Genomic DNA, 19,409 nt, shown 5'->3' with positions numbered 1-19,409 from the left:
CACACACACACACACACACACACACACACACACACATATAGTGTGCACTCAGCCAGGGAGGCAATGCATCTCCCTCGCTCTCTGCTGGATACAAAAACCTGATCAATAAGGAGAGAATTCAGCGGTTTAGTCGTGCGTTGAAGGTCACACAAAGCAAAAGGTCTGCCAGCGCCTCAACATTCTGCTCAGCCTCTCGCTTGCTCACACAATCACCGACTTGCAAAAACACTCACACAATCGCTCACTGAGCGCTGCGGAACATAATTCAAGAAATACAACCGTACTCATTTGGTTTAGTAAGAGCTTCAAGCAACAAACTCAACTTTTCACATTTGTTTTTTTTTTTTTTGGTGGGGGGAATTCAGTTATTTTCCCTAAAATTCTAAAAAGTGCTGTGACTACAGTGCCTAGTGAAAGTATTCGGACCCCTTGAACTTTTCAACCTTTCACCACTTTTCAGGCTTTAAACATAAAGATATATAAATTAAAAACATTTTTCGTCAAGAAACAACAACAAGTGGGACACAATCGTGAAGTGGAATGAAATTTATTGGATATTTTAAACTTTTTTAACAAATAAAAACCTGAAAAGTGGGGCTTGCAATATTATTCGGTCCCCTTGCATTAATACTTTGTAGCGCCACCTTTTGCTGCAATTACAGCTGGCAGTCACTTGGGGTATATCTCTATCAGTTTTGCACATCGAGAGACTGAAATTCTTGCCCATTCTTCCTTGCGAAACAGCTCGAGCTCTGTGAGGTTGGATGGCGAGCGTTTGTGAACAGCAGTCTTCAGCTCTGCCCACAGATTCTCGATTGGACTCAGGTCTGGCCTTTTGAGTTGGCCATTCTAACACCTGGATACTTTTATTTTTTTAACAATTCCATTGTAGAATTGGCCTTATGTTTTGGACCATTGTCCTGTTGGAAGATAAATCTCCGTCCCAGTCTCAGGTCTTTTGCAGACTCCAGCAGGTTTTCTTCCAGAATGGTCCTGTATTTGGCTCCATTCATCTTCCCATCAATTTGAACCATCTTTCCTGTCCCTTCTGAAGAAAAGCAGCCCCAAACTATGAGGGTGCCACCACCGTGTGTGGCGTGTTTAGGGTGATGAGCTGTGTTGCTTTTACGCCAAACATATTATTTTGCATGGTGGCCAAAACGTTTGAATTTTGGTTTCATCTGACCAGAGCACCTTCTTCCACATGTTTGGTGTGTCTCCCAGGTGGTTTGTGGCAAACTTTAAATTAGACCTTTTATGGATATCTTTGAGAAATGGCTTTCTTCTTGCCACTCTTCCGTAAAGGCCAGATTTGTGCAGTGTACGACTGATTGCTATCCTATGGACAGACTCTCCCAACTCAACTGTAGATCTCTGCAGTTCATCCAGAGTAATCATGGGCCTCTTGGCTGCATCTCTGATTAGTCTTCTCCTTGTTCGAGGTGAAAGTTTGGAGGGACAGTCGGATCTTGGTAGATTTGCAGTGGTCTGATACTGCTTCCATTTCAATATGATTGCTTGCACAGTGCTCCTTGAGGTGATTAAAGCTTGGGAAATCTTTTTGTATCCAAATCCAGCTTTAAACTTTTCCACAACAGTATCTCAACCTGCCTGGTGTGTTCCTTGGTCTTCATGATGCTCTCTGCTCTTTAAACAGAACCCCGAGACTATCACAAAGCAGGTGCATTTATACGAAGACTTGATTACACACAGGCAGATTCTATTTATCATCATCCGTCAACATTGGATTATTCAAGATCCTCACTGAACTTCTGGAGTGAGTTTGCTGCACTGAAAGTAAAGGGGCCGAATAAAATTGCATGCCCCACTTTTCTGTTTTTCATTTGTTAAAAAAGTATAAAATTTCCCCAAAAAATTTTAAATTTTATATCTTTATGTTTGAAGCCTGAACTGTGGCGAAAGGTTGAAACGTTCAAGGGGTCCAAATACTTTCCCAAGGCACTGTAAATTCCAGATATACTCAACTATTCAGTGTTTGACTTTTCCATTTTCTCAATAAATTTGGTAAATAACTAAAAGTATTAACAGTACTTCACCTTTGCACATTTTGTTACAGCCTTATGCCAAAATGGATTAAACTCACATTTTTTCTTAAACCTCTACACGTGACACCACACAACAATGTGATTAAAAATAAAAAATTGGAGACATTTTTTTCCAATTTCTTAAAAAAAATCAAAACGTTAGTAGGATTTATTTTACATCCTTATTCACAAAATTGGTGACTGTATATGTTTTTATTTTTCATTTAATTGGAATTTTTGTTTACAATGCATCTGGAAAGTATTCTCAGCATTTCCCTAATTTACATTTTGTGAATTTACGGCTTTATTCCAGAACAGATTATTCATTCTACTTTTTTTTCTACATGTTTTGAAGAAAAACGTTTTGGGGGAGTTTTTCCCAATTTATTAAGTATGTTACTTCCTTAGTCCTAAAAATCCCCCCAAAAATAAATGACATGATTATTATGCAGTGTTGTGGCAGAATGGTGTTGCAGGTGTAGAGCGTTGGCGTCACAGTTCTGAGGACCGGGGTTCAAATCCCTGACCCTGTGTGGAGTTTGCATGTTCTCCCGTGCGTAAGTGGCTTTTCTCCGGGCACTCTGTTTTCCTCGCACCTCCCAAAAACATGCCATCATTGGAGACTTTAAATTGCCCCTAGGTGTGATTGTGAGTGGCTCTACCCTCGTGAGGATAAGAGGCTCAGAAAATGGATGGATGGATGGATAGGCGGTGTTGCAGGTAAAATTTTGAGGAAGAAAACCAACTTAAATCCATGATGTAATAACGCCAAAATGCAGGACAGGTTGGTGCTTGAACGGTTGTCAATACTTTTTGGATGCACTGTAACATCATGGACAAAAGCATTGGGATGCACAGCGATCAATCAATCAATTAACCAACCAACCAATTAATCAGAGGCCGGACAAGACTGGATCTAACTTTGCTCACACAGTGTGCGTTGCGTGCGTCTGATGGTGGCCACACAGCGAGTGACTCAGATGAACTTCAGTTAGCAAGTCATTTGGCACCAATGCATCATGGGAGGGACATCAAGTGTGAATGTTTGCTGCTCAACTCGATGGCTTCTCTTGAGTCAACACTGACTAAGAAGTGTTTTTTTTTAAATTACAAAACGTGACTTTCTTCCCCGACAAAAAGCAAGTAAAATATACTCAACTTGTTTTCTAGACAAAAAAGCACACCAAAGTCCCTCTTTTTCACTGTAACAAAGATACAAATTGACTAAGATGCCCCCCAACAACAACAACAACAAAAACAAAAAAAAAATCCATACATGTGTCATTTTCTAGCCTACATTAAAACAGAAAATGATTAAGTCATTGTACCCTTTCTTTAAACCACAGGTGTCAAACTAATGGCCTGGTGGCCAGATCTGGCTCATCACATCATTTTATGTGGCCCCGGAAAAGCAACTGATGTGTATTGACTTCAAATTTCTTGCAAAAACCTAAAAACTGTAAATTGCTCTCTGTTGTAATATTGTTTTGACATCACAAACATTTTTTTTGGGTTACAAATCACCCTTTTATAAGTAATAAAATGGCTGAAAACATTTATGCAGGCTTCAGATTTCATCAGTAGTTAACCATCAATCATCATTCTGGACTGTGAAAAAAATGAGTTTGATACCCCTGACAATCAAAAAATAATAATAACATTTAAAAAATGAATACACCTTAAATAAGACCATCAGTAGGGTGCTGGTGGAACAGCAGTTGGCCTGGCCAATATAACAGCTGTGAATTTCCTTTCCGGTGATCAATAAAGGATATCTTACAATATCTAAAAACATGACTATATATTTTTCTCCACCACAACAAGCAAACAAAATATGACTAAAGAAAAAGACTGGGTCATTTTCTTCCCCCGAAACAATGACACAAAAGCATGACTGAATCACGTTCTTCGTTGAACTAAAGCATGACTAAGTTGTTTTCGTCTCACCGCGACAATCAAACTAAAATATGATTTGCTTCACCAATGAAACAATCCACAATGTAACGAAGCATGACTAAGTAATCTTCTTCACTGATATTTACCACGACCGCCATCTTCTTCACCTGAACAACAACTTCAAAGATGACTACATTACTTTCTGTCGCCCAAAACATGACCGAGCCATTTTCTTCTCCAACAAGCAATAAAACAAAGCATGACTAAGTCATTTTCTTCACCAAATGAATCAACCAAAATGGGATTTATATAATTCTCCTCCCCAATCACAGTGACACAAGGCATGACTAAGTCATTTCCTTTTGTGGTTTTCTTCATTACAATGCAATTACACACCGACTACACATGCATGTAAGTGTGTGTGTATGTGTGTTGTTCAAAGTGTGTGTCTTCCCAAGGAGACGTCGTCGACGTGTCCTTTGTGTTTTTATGTCTGTGCTCATGAAGAAGATGAGGCAGCCCCAGGACTCAACACTCTTTGTCATTATAGAAACATCAGCATCAGCAACACTATCGGTGACATTTTCCATTCTCGACGCCTCTGGACACATGCACACTCACACACATTGCGGGTATTGCGTGTGTGCACGTGTGATCACGCTCGGAGATGTAGGCCCGAAATCAATGGTCATCCCATTTTTACTTTTTCATTTTCATCCAAACTCTTCTGCATCAAAAGTGTTAATGTTAGCTTGTATTATTGTAATCTAGTGATGATGGTAGATTGTCACATGACTTCTTAATAACCTGTTTCTGATTGTCTATCTATCTATCTATCTATCTATCTATCTATCTATCTATCTATCTATCATCTATCTATCTATCTATATCTATCTATCTATCTATCTATCTATCTATCTATCTATCTATCTATCTATCTATATCTATCTATCTATCTATCTATCTATCTATCTATCTATCTATCTATCTATCTATCTATCTATCTATCTATCTATCTATCTATCTATCTATCTCGATGGCGGCACAGTGGAATGACTGGTTAGAGCGTCTACCTCAGAGTTCTGAGGACTGGGGTTCAAATCCCAGCCCTGCCTGTGTGGAGTTTGCATGTCCTCCCCGTGCCTGCGTGGGTTTTCTCCGGGCACTCCGGTTTCCTCCCACATCCCAAAAACATGCAACATTAATTAATTGGAGACTTATATTGCCCCTAGGTGTGATTGTCAGCGCGACTGTTGTTTGTCTCCATGTGCCGTGTGATTGGCTGGTGACCAGTTCAGGGTGTACCCTGACGCCTGCCCGATGACAGCTGGGATTGGCTTGAGCACTGCCATGACCCTTGTGAGGATAAGCGGCTCAGAAAATGGATGGCTGGATGGATGGGTTTTTGCTTGATCACATTCATTGTTATTGTGACATTGTTGCTTACATAGTTGACACCACTGAATCAAAAATTGCCATATGATGTCACTTTTTTGTACTTGTTCTCAATTTCCCAATTTAATTTTCCTCTGAATTAATTTGAAAGTTTTTTCTTTTTCACTTGAAGTAACATAATCTATCATTATCACTTCGGGAAAATTGTCAATAACTTGATCAATTCTGGGTACGGTGATGTGGTGCTACAATTGAACCTTTTAACACGTTACCAATTTTCTCATTAGCATAATATTTAATGTAATATTTATTATGTTATTAAATTATTTTATCAATTTATTACTTTTTTTCACGACTCGTGACAGATGATGAAAAAAAGCTACCACTAATTTCCAGAGTTAAGACTCCCACGCCTACGTAAAGTTCCTGCCCATGCGCGGACACCCACCTGTGCACGTTCATCTCCTGCGGAGTTTTGGTGGCCTTGTCGTACGCCACCTTGGCGGAGATCCCCACGGCGACCACGAGCGCAACCACGCCGCAGCTGATGTACACGGTGGTGTTGGTGCGGTCCAACTCGGGGTCATAGGTGTCCCCGGTGGGCGCGGGCGAGGGCGGTTGCGTCTTGACCCAGTCGGGCGTGTTGTAATTAGTGCAGAACGTCTGCTCCAGACGCTTAGCGCGGTCGGCACAGCAGAAGCGTAGGAAACAGCTGCCGCAACAGAAGCGGTGGTCTGTGTTGTTGCAACCGAACTCTTTGTCGAACTGTCCACTCACATCGTAGTAGCCCAGGCATGTGTCGTGCTGGAGGGCAGGGGCGCGCAGCTGCGTGACCGCACCCGACACCGGTGCCGCTGTGCTCCCGTTTGCCCACTTGGGCTTGGCGGGGTTCCGGGGTCCCGGCGGGCCTGCGTCGCTTTTGGGGAGCCTCTTGTTGGCGGGGGCGCAGCGCACATCCGGGCTGAGCAGAAGCAGGAGTGGCAGGAACGGCAGGAGGGGCTTCATGCTGCCCCCCCGAACCCCCTGGCCTGGCCTCACTTTGGGGATATTCTTGTGGGCGTCTTGAGCGCGGGTCCGAGCACGCGCGCCGCGCCAAAACCTCTGTACGCTCGCCACCTCATTCTCTGACACGCACACACACTAGGGCTCGGGCTCCTGGCGCAGAGAAATTCCAATGAGCACTTCACGCTAAAACACAAAAAACTTGAATCACCTCATGATCAAACACTGCACCCTGGTCGTTTTACTAGCGCAGTCCAGTTGTACTACTATTGCAGACAGCAATACATCATGGAAACAACATCCAGAGTAAGACAGTCGTTCAGCCAGTGCACCTTAAAAAGTTAGATGATGTTCTAGTCCTGCACAGAAACAATACTGGAAAAATTCTCAGTAGTATTATGACATTCATTCCACAAGTGCTCCCTTGCCATTCTACTAGTGCGCAGAAACGCCATACAGTGGAACCTTGATTCAACGGGCTAATAGGTCTGTTAAATAGAAGCGCTTTTGTGCGGCCATAAATAGCCAGTATGCGATTACTGTAGCCAAATATCCATCCATCCCTCCATCTTCATTGCCGCTTACCTTTACAAGGAGTGCTGGAGCCTATCCCAGCTGTCAACGGTCAGGAAAAGGGGTACACCCTGTACTGGTTGCCAGCCAATCGCAGGGCACATCGAGACAAACAACCACACTGACAATCACACCTAGGGGCAATTTAGAGTGTCCAATTAATGTTGCATGTTTTTTGGGATGTGGGAGGAAACCGGATTGTCCGGAGAAAACCCACACAGGCACAGGGAGAACATGCAAACTCCACACAGGCGGGTCCGGGATTGAACCCAGGACCCCAGAACTGTGAGGCCAACACTTTACCAGCTGCGCCACCGGTAGCCAAATATATGTTTTTTGTCTGAAAAGTTTTCAAGCTAATTCAAACTTAGCTCATTGTTGCATGATGGGAGTGATGGTGAGTTTTAACTGCACAGTATTTTCTGTGAAATCTGAAGCCCATGAAATCGAGGTCCCACTGTACATTAGCGTACAAACTATTAATCACTCTTGAGAAAATTGTTGTTTTACTAGTGCACCATGTGAGAAAGAAATGGCATAGACAGTAGGCAGTAGTGTTCGCGATATCGCAAGACTCATTCTACAGAAATTTCATACAGTAGTAGTACTAGTGTCACACAGTACTGGGAGGCAGTAGTGTAAAACAATTACACTAGTAAGAAAACAGTCGCTTTACTAGTGTGCCCTTAATTGTTCTGCACAGAAACATCATAGTGTAGTGGAAGGCAGTAGTGGTGGAAAAAAACATCACTAGTTTGAAGACGTAGTTGTTCTATTAGCACTCCCTAGTTAATCTACCAGTGCGCAGAAATGTTATTTTGTTGTAGTAGTAGTATAAGACAGTAGTATTTTTTTTTTTAGTCCTTCTACTAGTGCAGCTTAGTTGTTCTCCAAAGAAATGTCATACAGAAGTGAATGGCTGTGGAAAAAAAAAATGTCACTAAGACATATTTTGTCTCATGGTGCGCTGAAATGTCTTAGTGATGTGGGCAAGTTGATGTTAATAAAATATGACGTCATTTTCCCCTCCCTAAACGCCTTCAAAGAACCCGAAGAAGAAGACGAAGAACTTACCAGAGGCTCGACTGCTTTGCTGATCAAACTGAATGAGAAGCGATGGAGAGAGGAGACCCCTCCCTTCCTCTCTCTATCTCACCCTCTTTCTCTTGCTCTCGTCCACGTCATCATTCAGGTGGTGCCTCTTTCCTCCTCCTCCTCCTTGCTCCTCCCTTGGCGACGTGCCCGGCTCTCCTCTCGTTTTTGCACCTCCTGACTGGACACAGAGAAGACAAACGGAGATGTTGCTGGCGGCCAAGCATGTTTACACACACAGATACACGCACACAACATAAGAATATACACACAATACATGTAGCTGTTACCATAATATCTCATGTATAATGCACCCCCGCCCCCCCAAAAAAGTCAAGTCAATGGTGCATATTTTACACAGGTATAGGGGAAAATTAAACCCCGCCATTTTATGAATGTATTCTGCCATTTTGAGATTATGAAAAAGCAGCACATGTTCATTCTACTATGCCACTGCCATCTTGAGATTATGAATTAAGTGTAGCCTAAACTTTCATTCCAATATGAAAGGGTTACATATGACTGCATGTATGTGCAGTGCTTAAACGTTTACATACCCTGGCAGAATCCATTCATCCATTTTCTTTGCTGCTTATCCTCACGAGGGTCACGGGGAGTGCTGTAGCCTATCCCAGCTGTCAACAGACAGGAGGCGGGGTACACCCTGAACTGCTTGCCATTCAATCACAGGAGACAGACAGCAGTCGCACTGACAATCACACCTCGGGGCAATTTAGAGTGTCCAATTAATGTTGCATGTTTTTGGGAGGCGGGAGGAAACCGGAGTGCCCGGAGAAAACCCACGCAGGCACGGGGAGGACATGCAAACTCCACACAGGCGGGGCTGGGATCGAACATGGTCCTCAGAACTGTGAGGTCAAGACTTTACCAGCTGAGCCCTGGCAGAATGTGTGAAATATTAATTCATTCATTTTTTGAGTCACTTATCCGCACAAGGGTCGCAGGAGTCCTGGAGACTATCCCAACTATCATCTGGGAGGAGGTGGAGTACACGCTGAACTGGTTTCCAGGGCACATAGAGACAGACAACAGTCGCACTCACAATCACACATAAGGGTAATTTCGAGTCTTCAGTCAGTGCATGTTTTTGGTATGTGGGAGGAAACCAGAGTGCTCTGAGAATACTCACGCAGGCACAGAGTGAACATGCAAACTCCACACAGGCGGGGCTGCCATTGAACCTCGGTTCTCAGAATTGTAAGGCCAATGTTTTAGTAATACAGTAGTTATTTGGTTCCATGTTGAGTCCATTTGCATTGTCATGATGAATGGATTAAGTTGGTGGTCTTGTGAATTAATTTATGATGCACTGACATATGTGGCGCTTTTTTTAGGTCATTTGTTATGTCATGATCCTTTGAGTTAGTAAGCTATGGTTGATTTATAGAGAGATTTTTTTGTGACTGCATGATCAATTGGCTTTGTGATGTCGTGGTGCACTAGTTCATTAGCCACTGAATATTTTTGATGTACTGATTTAAAGAATCATGACTCATTGATTCATTCATTTGTGATGTCATGATGCATCCAGTTAGTTAGGGGTGTCATGACTTTGTTTACAATACACCAAGTTAGTATGAGATATGAATAATTGAGGTCCTGAGGTAGTTGGTGATGGACTATGGTTGGTTTGTAAAGTGGCGCGTTACTGTAGTTCTTAAAGTCGTGATCCATTGCGTTCTTAGCTATGACTCATTGAATTAGTTTGTATCGTGTCTACTGGGTTAGTCATGTCATGATCCACCCAGTTAATTTTTGATGATGTGTTCTATTCAGTAATTGATATCAAAAGGTTTGAGTTACTTTGTGATATATACAGTTATTTTGTGGTGTTCTGATGCATTTACTTAGTTTCGGATGTTATGATCTACTGAATGTATTGTCTCCATGACGAGTTGATGCACTGAGTTATTTGTGATGCTGTAAAGTAATACATAATGGATGTTATGAAGCTTTGACAGAGTGGTTTACTGAGTTAGTTTGTGAGGTAAAGATGCACTGAGTTAGTCTGTGATCTCATTATTCAGTGATTCATGTTAATTGATGATGTCATGATACATTGAGTTGTTGTTGTGGTAATGCATTCAATTAGTGAATTATTGAGCTATCTTCTGATGTGATAATCACCTAAATTAGTATGGAGTTAGTTTGTAATGTTGCGATACATTGAACCAGTTTCTGATGCATTAAGTTAGTTTCCAATTCCTTGAGTTAGTCAGTGATTTCAGGGTGCAGTGATTGATTTTGTGATGCACTGAGTTAATTTTACGTTAAGATAAATGAAGGTGCTATGTGAAGCATGGAGTTAGTTGACAATGCCATGCTACATTCCGTTAGTTGGTGATGGAGTGATGCACTGACTTAGTTTGTGATGTCATTCTCTTAAATTGGGATGTGGTCCATGGAGTTAGTTTGCAATGCATCAACTTACTTTGTGATGCAGTGAGTACGTCTGTTTGGGACGTCATGGTCCAATTTGATCAGGATCCTTTGCTTCATGTCATCTTAAGTCATACCGTTGGGGGAACTGCATTACCGTGTGGGCCATCAGAGCGCAAGGCATCTTTTTTATGCTGCTGACTTGACGACGTCGTTCTGCTTTGTTTGCTTTAAGAGCCTTGAATGGTCGCCAGGAGCACTTGAGCCCACAGACGCGCTCGCTGTTTGTTATCTTTACGTAGGGGACCACTCACTCACGCTGTTATCTTCGCGTCTGGCGGGAAGCGGCAAGCAGATTAATTGAGCGAGAGGTCACTCAGGAGGACAACTCGCTATGGAAAGCTCTTTGAGCATTTATTCTGGAGCAACTTGAGGTCCGTGTATGAGTACACTCAAACTTGTAAGACAAATAACTGCACTAGGACAACTACTGGGGCACAGTAGTAGAACGTCAGTGTTTTCTGGGAATGTTTTTTTCCCCTTTTTGAACTCTTTGACATTCAACTTCCTACTAATACTGTGTTTAAAGCATACAATTTTAACCCTTAGAATTTAAGCATGTCACTAGTAGTACCAGTAGCATGCACAACTAATGTGCTGTTTTGCTCAGTAACACTGGTAACTCGTTCTACTTAACAACACACTTATGGTAAAAACATTGATTTGCTACCCTTGATATCCATCTCAGGGTCTGTACTTTTATACTTTTTTATCTTTACACTTGTGAGACAATTGAGCACATCAGTAAAATGACTAGTCCACATGAGTCAAATGTCTGTGCCTTACAAGTAATATATTTCCCACTCCTGTCTTCCACTACTGTTTTTACATGTTTTCACACTAGTAGAACAACTTTGGTATACTATTAGGGCAGCTAAATATTCCTAGTATTTGAACACTACCAGTACTAGAAATAACCTGATATAAAAATCTGGTTATTAATAACTAGCACTTCACTAGTACTCCTAGCATTCTGTGGACATCAACCCGTGCATAGTTTTGCCTCACAAGTAACATGTAGTTGACCCCTCCTGTTCAGCCTCTATATGCGATCCTCAGATCAAAATTTCCAGAACTTTAGTTTTGAGTATCATAGCTCTGCAGATGACACACAGTCTTATGTAGCAGTGTCTCGAGATGACTGCAGTTCAACTGAGGTGTTCTCTCACTGTCTGAAGCAGATAAATAACTCGATGAGCCCAAATTTTCTTCAACTAAACTACAACAAAATTGAGACAGTTGTTTTTGGCAATAAAAAAAAAGAGAACTGCTGTTAGTAAATATCTGGACTCAGAAACCTGGCTGTTCTGATGAATTGCGACCTGCCCTTCAACTGTCATATCAAATCAATCACCAAAACTGCCTTTTACCATCTGAAGAACATACCTAGAGTGAAGGCTTTCATATGTCAAGCAGACCAGGAAAAGCTCATCCATGCCTTTCTCTCAAGTCGACTTGCCTATTGTAATGGTCTTCTGACTGGATTCCCCAGAAAGAGCATTAAACAGCTGCACCTTGTTCAGAAGGCTGCAGCTCTGCTTCTGACCAGAACGAAGAGGTCAGAGCATATAATGCCTATAAGTCCCAAGTAATATAAGTCCTTACACAGGCTTCCAATCCACTTTAGAACAGATACTACTGGTCAGAGGTGATGACTAGCCCCAAGTAAATGTTTTTAAATCCAGGTTGAAAATGCTTATTTTTTCTCATGCTTTGTGGAGTATTTCAATTTTAATATTGCTTGCATTGTACACAGCTTTTAATTATTTTTCATTTTTAAATATATTTTGTCATTTTTATTGTTTTTTCCCCATTTTAAATGTTTAATGTATTTGTATTAAAATCTATGCAACCATGTAAAGCACATTGAGTTACCGCGTGTATAAAATGTTCTATATAAATAAATATAATAAAAAATGCAGTGAAGAAAATAAGCATTTGAACACCCGGCTATAATGCAAATTCTCCCACTTAGAAATATTGGAGGGGTCTGAAATTTTCATTGTAGGTGCATGTCCACTGTGAGAGAGATAATCTAAAAAGTAGTAGTAAATCACAATGTATGATTTTTTTTAATGATTTATTTGTGTGATACAGCTGCAAATATGTATTTGAACACCTCTCTATCAGCTAGAATTCTGACCCTCAAAGACCTGTTAGTCCGCCTTTAAAAGTCTACCTCCACTCCATGTAATATCCTGAATCAGATGAGGTCCTTAGCTGCATAAAGACACCTGTCTACCCCATACAATCAGTAAGACTCAAACTTGTAACATAGCCAAGACCAAAGAGCTGTCCAAAGACACCAGAGACAAAATTGTACACCTCCACACGGCTGGAAAGGGCTACGGAGAAATTGCCAAGCAGGTTGGTGAAAAAAGGTCCACTGTTGGAGCAATCATTAGAAAATGGAAGAAGCTAAACATGACGGTCAATCTCAATTGGAGTGGCGCCCCATGCAAGATATTACCTCGTGGGGTCTCAACGATCCTTAGAAAGGTGAGGAATCTGCCCAGGACTACGAAGACAGGACTTGGTCAATGACCTGAAAAGAGCTGGGACCACCGTTTCCATGGTGATCGTTAGTAGTACACTAATACGTCACGGTTTGAAATCATGCATGACACAGAAGGTTCCCCTGCTTAAACCAGCACATCAAGGCCCCTCTTAAGTTTTGCCAATGACCATTTGGATGATACAGAAGAGTCATGGGAGAAGGTTTTGTGGTCAGATGAGACCAAAATGGAACTTTTCGGTCATAATTCCACAAGCCGTGATTGGAGGAAGACGAATGATGAGTTCCATCCCAAGAACACCATCCCTACTGTGAAGCATGGGGGTGGTAGCATCATGCTTTGTGGGTGTTTTTCTGCGCACGGGACAGGATGACTGCACTGTATTAAAGAGAGGATGACCGAGGCCATGTATTGTGATATTTTGGGGAACAACCTCCCTCCCTCATTCAGAGTTTTGAAGATGGGTCGTGGCTGGGTCTTTCAACATGACAATGACCCAAAGCACACAGCCAGGAAAACCAAGGAGTGGCTCCGTAAGAAGCACATCAAGGTTGTGGTGTGACCTAGTCAGTGTCCAGATGTAAACCCAATTGAACCTCCATGTTTCTGAGTGACAGCCCAGAAACCTGTCTGATCTAGAGAAGATCTGTGTGGAGGAGTGGGCCAAAATCCCTCCTGCAATGTGTGCAAACCTGGTGAACAACTACAGGAAACGTTTGACCTCTGTAATTGCAAACAAAGGCTACTGTACCAAATATTAACATTGGTTTTCTCAGGTGTTCAAATACTTATTTGCAGCTGTATCACACAAATAAAAAATTTAAATATCATACATTGTGATTTCTGGATTTTTCTTTTTAGATTATCTCTCTCACAGCGGACATGGACCTATGATGAAAATTTCAGACCTCTCCATGATTTCTAAGTGGGAGAAATTGCAATATAGCAGGGTGTTCAAATACTTATTTTCTTCACTGTAAATAATTATTTGCTTTGCTTTGCTAGTGTGCCCTGGTCATTCTACTTCTCTGCCACAGCTGTTATACTAGTGTGCAGATATGTCATACAACAATGGAATGCAGTTGTGGAAGAAGTGATAGGACAACTGTAGTTGTTCCACTAATGGAGTTAGTTTGTGACAGTATTATGTATGGGAGTGAGTTTGTAATGCATCAAGTTAGTTGGTGTTGCACTGAGATAATTTGCAATACAGTTCGTGAGTTTGTTTATTCATTCAACAAGTGGGCTCTAATGAATACCAAGGCCAAACTGCGTACAGTACTAGTTAACATCTGTATGCTACTAGTAATACAAGTGACAGTCAAAATTCTACATGTTAACATCAAGGGGTTCACGAGTAGTACAAGAGGTCCACAGTGAGTGGAAAAAAACACGATTAATAAGGCAGTTGGCCTACTGGTGTACTGAATTACTAGTGAGGACAAAGACTGTAGGAGTACATGGAACATAAGATGTTATTAGGGAAAAAAACGTGTGTATGACATTTCTGCACACTAGTAGTGTGCTATTTTATTTATTTTATTCTGTGAATAATTATTAGTCCTTGTTTATGTTGATGTCAGTGTACTCACCTGCGTGATTTTAATTTCTCTGCTCCATTAATCAGAGTTCAAGTCACATTTGTGTCAGTGGATTAAATAAAGTCGCTTTTTTAACTTCACGGTATTTATTGCGTGAGCGGATTTAATGTCCGTCTGCCTCACCTGTCGGTGAGCTCCGCTTCTGCGCATGAATTATTTAGCCAAACATTATGCAAATAAGCAAAGACTCCTCACACATGCAAAGCGTTTTGACATTTTGATGAGACTCATTTTCTTTTTTTTGTTTTTTTTGTGGTCAATGGAATAAATAAATACATTTACATCATTTACACGAATCCAACAAGACTTCAAATGATATGCAGAAGGATTCACAGAAAGTTAAATGGAGTCTTAAAATTTTTTCGTCATGTCACCAAAGCAAACATGAGTTAGTGATGCATTCAATTTAAGGTGCAACAATTCATCGTTTAATCAACAACTAATAAATCATCAAATTAATCAGCAACTATTTTGATGACTGATTAAATGTTCTCAGATTTCTGTAGTCAGCCATGAAAGCAGATTAAATATGTTTGATTTGATTCAAATTTAGACATTCGCAAACCTCTGCTCTTAACTTATGGATAAGAATGATCAAAATTTTTGTACATTTTCCGATATGTTACAGCCCAAACCAGGAACTGAATTATAATCAATTCATGTTTGCGCATTTTCGGCCCTGTTAATTTGACTAATGTCCTGTTTGTTTACAAAACGATGAGAATTTGAAACTGTTTTTTTTTTTTTTTAAATCTGATTCATTAATTCATTAAAAAAAACAGAACTAATAGAATATTTGAGTATTAAAATAATCATTAGTTGCAGCTCTAATTGAGCAGGTTGGGAATGTTAGGGAAAGTGTGTAAGCGTAATCCAATTGTTCCAAACATTTTAATACAAAAAAATTCTACATAAAATGTCTGCTTTGAAACTTCTTTTTCTGTGAACTTCCATCGACGCAAACTGGCTCCTACTGTAGTTCATTTTACACTTGAGACGATGTGAGTCACAGGATACACATGTCTGGGAACTTTGAGTACGTAGCCTGGAGCAATGTCCCTGCAACTTATCGTCACGGAGTACAGATACAGTAATCCTCCACTACAGTACGGTTGTAGCTTTGAGGTCCTGTTCAATTGCAGCTTTTTATATGTACAATTTGTACATTTGGTGTTGTTGTATTCAATGCTATTGCACTCTCTTTAGGTTTCAGCCTGCCACAATACCAATTTTTTAGGAGAATATTTTTAACCAATATCATCATCTTCTTTTCCTTTCGGCTTGTCCTATTAGGGGTCGTCACAGGGTGTCATCTATGTCCATGTGCACCTGTCTTATCTCGTGCATCTTCCTCGTTAACACCAAGTGCCCTCATGTCTTCCCTCACAATATCCATCAACCTCCTCTTTGGTCTTCCTCTCGCTCTTTTGCCTGGGAGCTCCATCCTCAGCACCCTTCAACCAATATAGTCACTCTCTCGGTTCTGGACATGTCCAAACCATCTAAATCTGCTCTCTCTAACCTTGTCTCCAAAACATCCAACTTTGTCTGTCCCTCTAATGAGCTCATTTCTAATCCTATCCATCCTGCTCACTCCGACCGAAAACCTCAACATCTTCATTTCTGCCACCTCCAGTTCTGCTTCCTGTTGTTTCTTCAGTGCCACCGTCTCTAATCCGTACATCATGGCCGGCCTCACCACTGTTTTGTAAACTTTGCCCTTCATCCTAGTGGAGACTCTTCTGTCACATAACACACCAGACACCTTCCGTCAGTTGTTCCAACCTGCGTGGACCTGTTTCTTCACTTGCTTACCTCAGTCACCATTGCTCTGGATTGTTGACCCTAAGTATTTGAAGTCGTACACCCTCGCTATCTCTTCTCCCTGGAGCCTTACTCTTCCCCCTACACCCCTCGCATTCGCACACATATATTCTGTATTACTTCGGCTAATCTTCATTCCTCTCCTTTCCAGTGCATGCCTCAATCGTTCTAATTGTTCCTCTACGTGCTCCCTGCCTTCACTGCATATCACAATATCATGGGACCAAGAAAGTTCCAGTCTAACTAACCTCATCCGTCAGCCTATCCATGACCACAGCAAACAGCAAGGGGCTCAAAGCTGATCCCTGATGCAGTCCCACCTCCACCTTAAAATCTTCTGTCACACCTACGGCACACCTCACCACTGTTCTGCAGGCCTCATACATGTCCTATACTATTATGACATATTTCTTTGCCACGCCAGCCTTACGCATGCAGTACCACAGTTCCTCTCTTGGGACTCTGTCATAGGCTTTCCCTAGATCCACACAGACACAATGTAGCTCCTTCTCACCATCTCTGTACGTTTCCACTCGCATCCTTAAAGTGCGACTGTCATGAAATGGATGATTTTTGGTATATTATTAATGAAAAACCCACAGCCAATATGGTCCCATGGGTTTTTTCACCACAAAACATGATTTTGACGTATACTGCTCTTTATAATTCCTGCCATGAAAATCCTCTCGAGGGATTTGTTTTCGTGAAGAAGCAGGAATTGACGTAAAGGACAGCGGCGCCCCCTAGTGGACTTGTTTGTTTCCATTAGTTTTACCTCCGGGAAGGTAGCTCGTTGTTCCTTCGTGTTAGCCAAAGTGCCGGCTCATTGCATTGCTGGACATTGCTTGAACACTCGGGAGAATGGAATTACCCTTCATAAGTTTGAAAGAGACCCTGTTCGTTGTGAAAAATGGATTCCACGGGTGCAGTGGAGGAGAGCTTCGTGGGTTCCAAATAACAGGTAGGTGTGTATACAGCTACTAAAAAAAATAATATTTTTTAGCCGACCACGTATTCAGTCTCTCTCATAACGTAACAAAAGATCCGCGTATGAAATGTGTCGATGTGCGCGTCGCCCAGCCAACAATGTCTCACTCAGCCTCGTCTCGATTGTGTTCATCGCCTACTGCGGTGGCTGTGAACAACCCTCTAAAAGCAGCACATATCCTGCCGTTCCACCACGAGCTGTGCGGGTGTCCGCGCAGGTGCTCTGATTGGAAGGTGCACACCTGCGCCTCATGCAGCCTGATTAGGCTGTGGATTTATATGACCGCGATGACAACTGGCCGGCGCCAGTTCGTATGATCTTCATGTTCCATTCGTGTGCTCCGGTATCCCTGATCGAACCTGTGTGTACCGACCTTCGTCCGTTCTCCGACCAACCTTGTAAGCCTGACTCCTTTGATACTTCTGCCTGCGTTGATTGTTTCCCCGTGTACCGACTCCTGCCTGTCCGCTCATTTGTTCTCGTCGCTCGACGTCCCAACTACCGCTGCTGCACCGGACTGCCTGCTCGATCCCCGACCTCTGCATATTATAAACGTGTCTCTTCTTGAACTACCTTGCGTCTTCCGAGTTCCTGCATTTGGGTCCTACTCTCGTTTCCGATGGGACGTGACACACGCCTCGGCTCCATTATATGCCACCATGGCGCCACACCAGCTGAGGCGCCGCGTTCGGCGGTCACAGCTTCTGCGGAGGCTGCGTGTCGGGTTTTGTGACGGGGCGGCTCTGAAGAACCCAGCCGAGAATGCGTTACTCAGTCGCATGTGCGCATAAAGCGCCCCGGCTCGACTGTGTTGCTCAGTACTGCAGCGTCTGTGAACACTCCCCTAAAGCAGCACGCTAGGCTCTGTCATAAGCCACACCGGCCGGCGGGGATGAGCCATCGTGGCAGAAGTGGATTGGACGGGGATGCGGTTTGGCCATGATCGCATATCATCTGAATATGGCTCGAAACAATAGTTTAATATACGGTGGAAGTGACGATGACGTCAAGGATAGAGGACACGACTAATATGGCGACCACTTGGATGTCGAGGGACACTCAATTGCACAACTTTCGCATGGATGACGCACGATCCGCACACATTTATTTTTTCGTATTGACATTGAAGTGAATACTGTTATATCTATTTTTGAATGTTTATAGGGATGACAGTCGCACTTTAAGTTAATAATGCAGTGGTCCTGTTGCTTGCAGTCACTTATTTCTGTCCTGAGTCTAGCCACCACTACTCTTTCCCATAACTTCATTGTGTGGCTCATCAACTTTATTCCTCTATAGTTCCCACAGCTCTGGAAATCGCCTTTGTTCTTAAAAATGGGAACTAGCACACTTTTCCTCCATTCTTCAGGCATCTTCTCACCTGAACAGTATAACAGAATACTGTTGAACAATTTGGCCAAAAACTCCACAGCCACCTCTCCAAACTGCTTCCATACCTCCACCAGTATTTTATCAGGAACAACTGCCTTTCCAATTTTTCATCCTCTTTAGTGCCTTTCTAACTTCCATCTTATTAATCATTGCTACTCCCTGGTCCACCATACTCTTCTACTCTTCCTTCTTTCTCATTTTCTTCATCAACTTTTCAAAGTATTCTTTCCATCTATTCAGCGCACTACTGGCACCAGTCAACACATTTCCATCTCAATCCTTAATCCCCCTTACCTGCTGCATATCCTTCCCATCTCTATCCCTCTGTGTGGCCAACCTGCAGAAATCCTTTTCTGCTTCTTTCATGTCTAACCTGGTGTACATGTCATCATATTCCTCTTGTTTAGCCTTTGCCACCTCTCCCGTTGCCTTACGTCGCATCTCAACTTCTGGAAAAAATGTGTTCATTACAGCCATTTCCATCCTTTTTGCAAAGTCCACCACCATCTGCCAGTTTCACAAGTTTCCGTTCCTGGATACCGTACTTACCCATCACTTCTTCATTGTCCCTGTTTCCTTCACCAACATGTCCATTACAATCTGCACCAATGACAACTCTCTCTGT

General features: G+C 42.2%; 1 protein-coding gene and 1 long non-coding RNA gene across 2 annotated transcripts in view; both read right to left on the bottom strand.

The window, feature by feature from the left end:
• The window catches only part of LOC133514925 (protein shisa-6-like), a 53,784-nt gene extending 47,324 nt beyond the window's left edge, over positions 1-6,460 (bottom strand). The window contains exon 1 of the mRNA XM_061847031.1: positions 5,785-6,460. Within this exon, the coding sequence (XP_061703015.1) occupies positions 5,785-6,341 (557 nt within the window). The 5' untranslated portion in view covers positions 6,342-6,460. The remainder of the gene's footprint in view (positions 1-5,784) is intronic.
• Positions 6,461-7,237: 777 nt separating this feature from the next.
• The window catches only part of LOC133514595 (uncharacterized), a 36,350-nt gene continuing 24,178 nt past the window's right edge, over positions 7,238-19,409 (bottom strand). The window contains exon 3 of the long non-coding RNA XR_009798822.1: positions 7,238-8,184. This is a non-coding gene — a long non-coding RNA (uncharacterized LOC133514595). The remainder of the gene's footprint in view (positions 8,185-19,409) is intronic.

Source organism: Syngnathoides biaculeatus, chromosome 16 (assembly GCF_019802595.1).
Source record: "Syngnathoides biaculeatus isolate LvHL_M chromosome 16, ASM1980259v1, whole genome shotgun sequence".
NCBI classification, from domain to species: domain Eukaryota; kingdom Metazoa; phylum Chordata; class Actinopteri; order Syngnathiformes; family Syngnathidae; genus Syngnathoides; species Syngnathoides biaculeatus.
The sequence above is the reverse complement of the archived record's forward strand: the minus strand, read 5'-3'. Positions and strand labels throughout refer to the sequence as shown.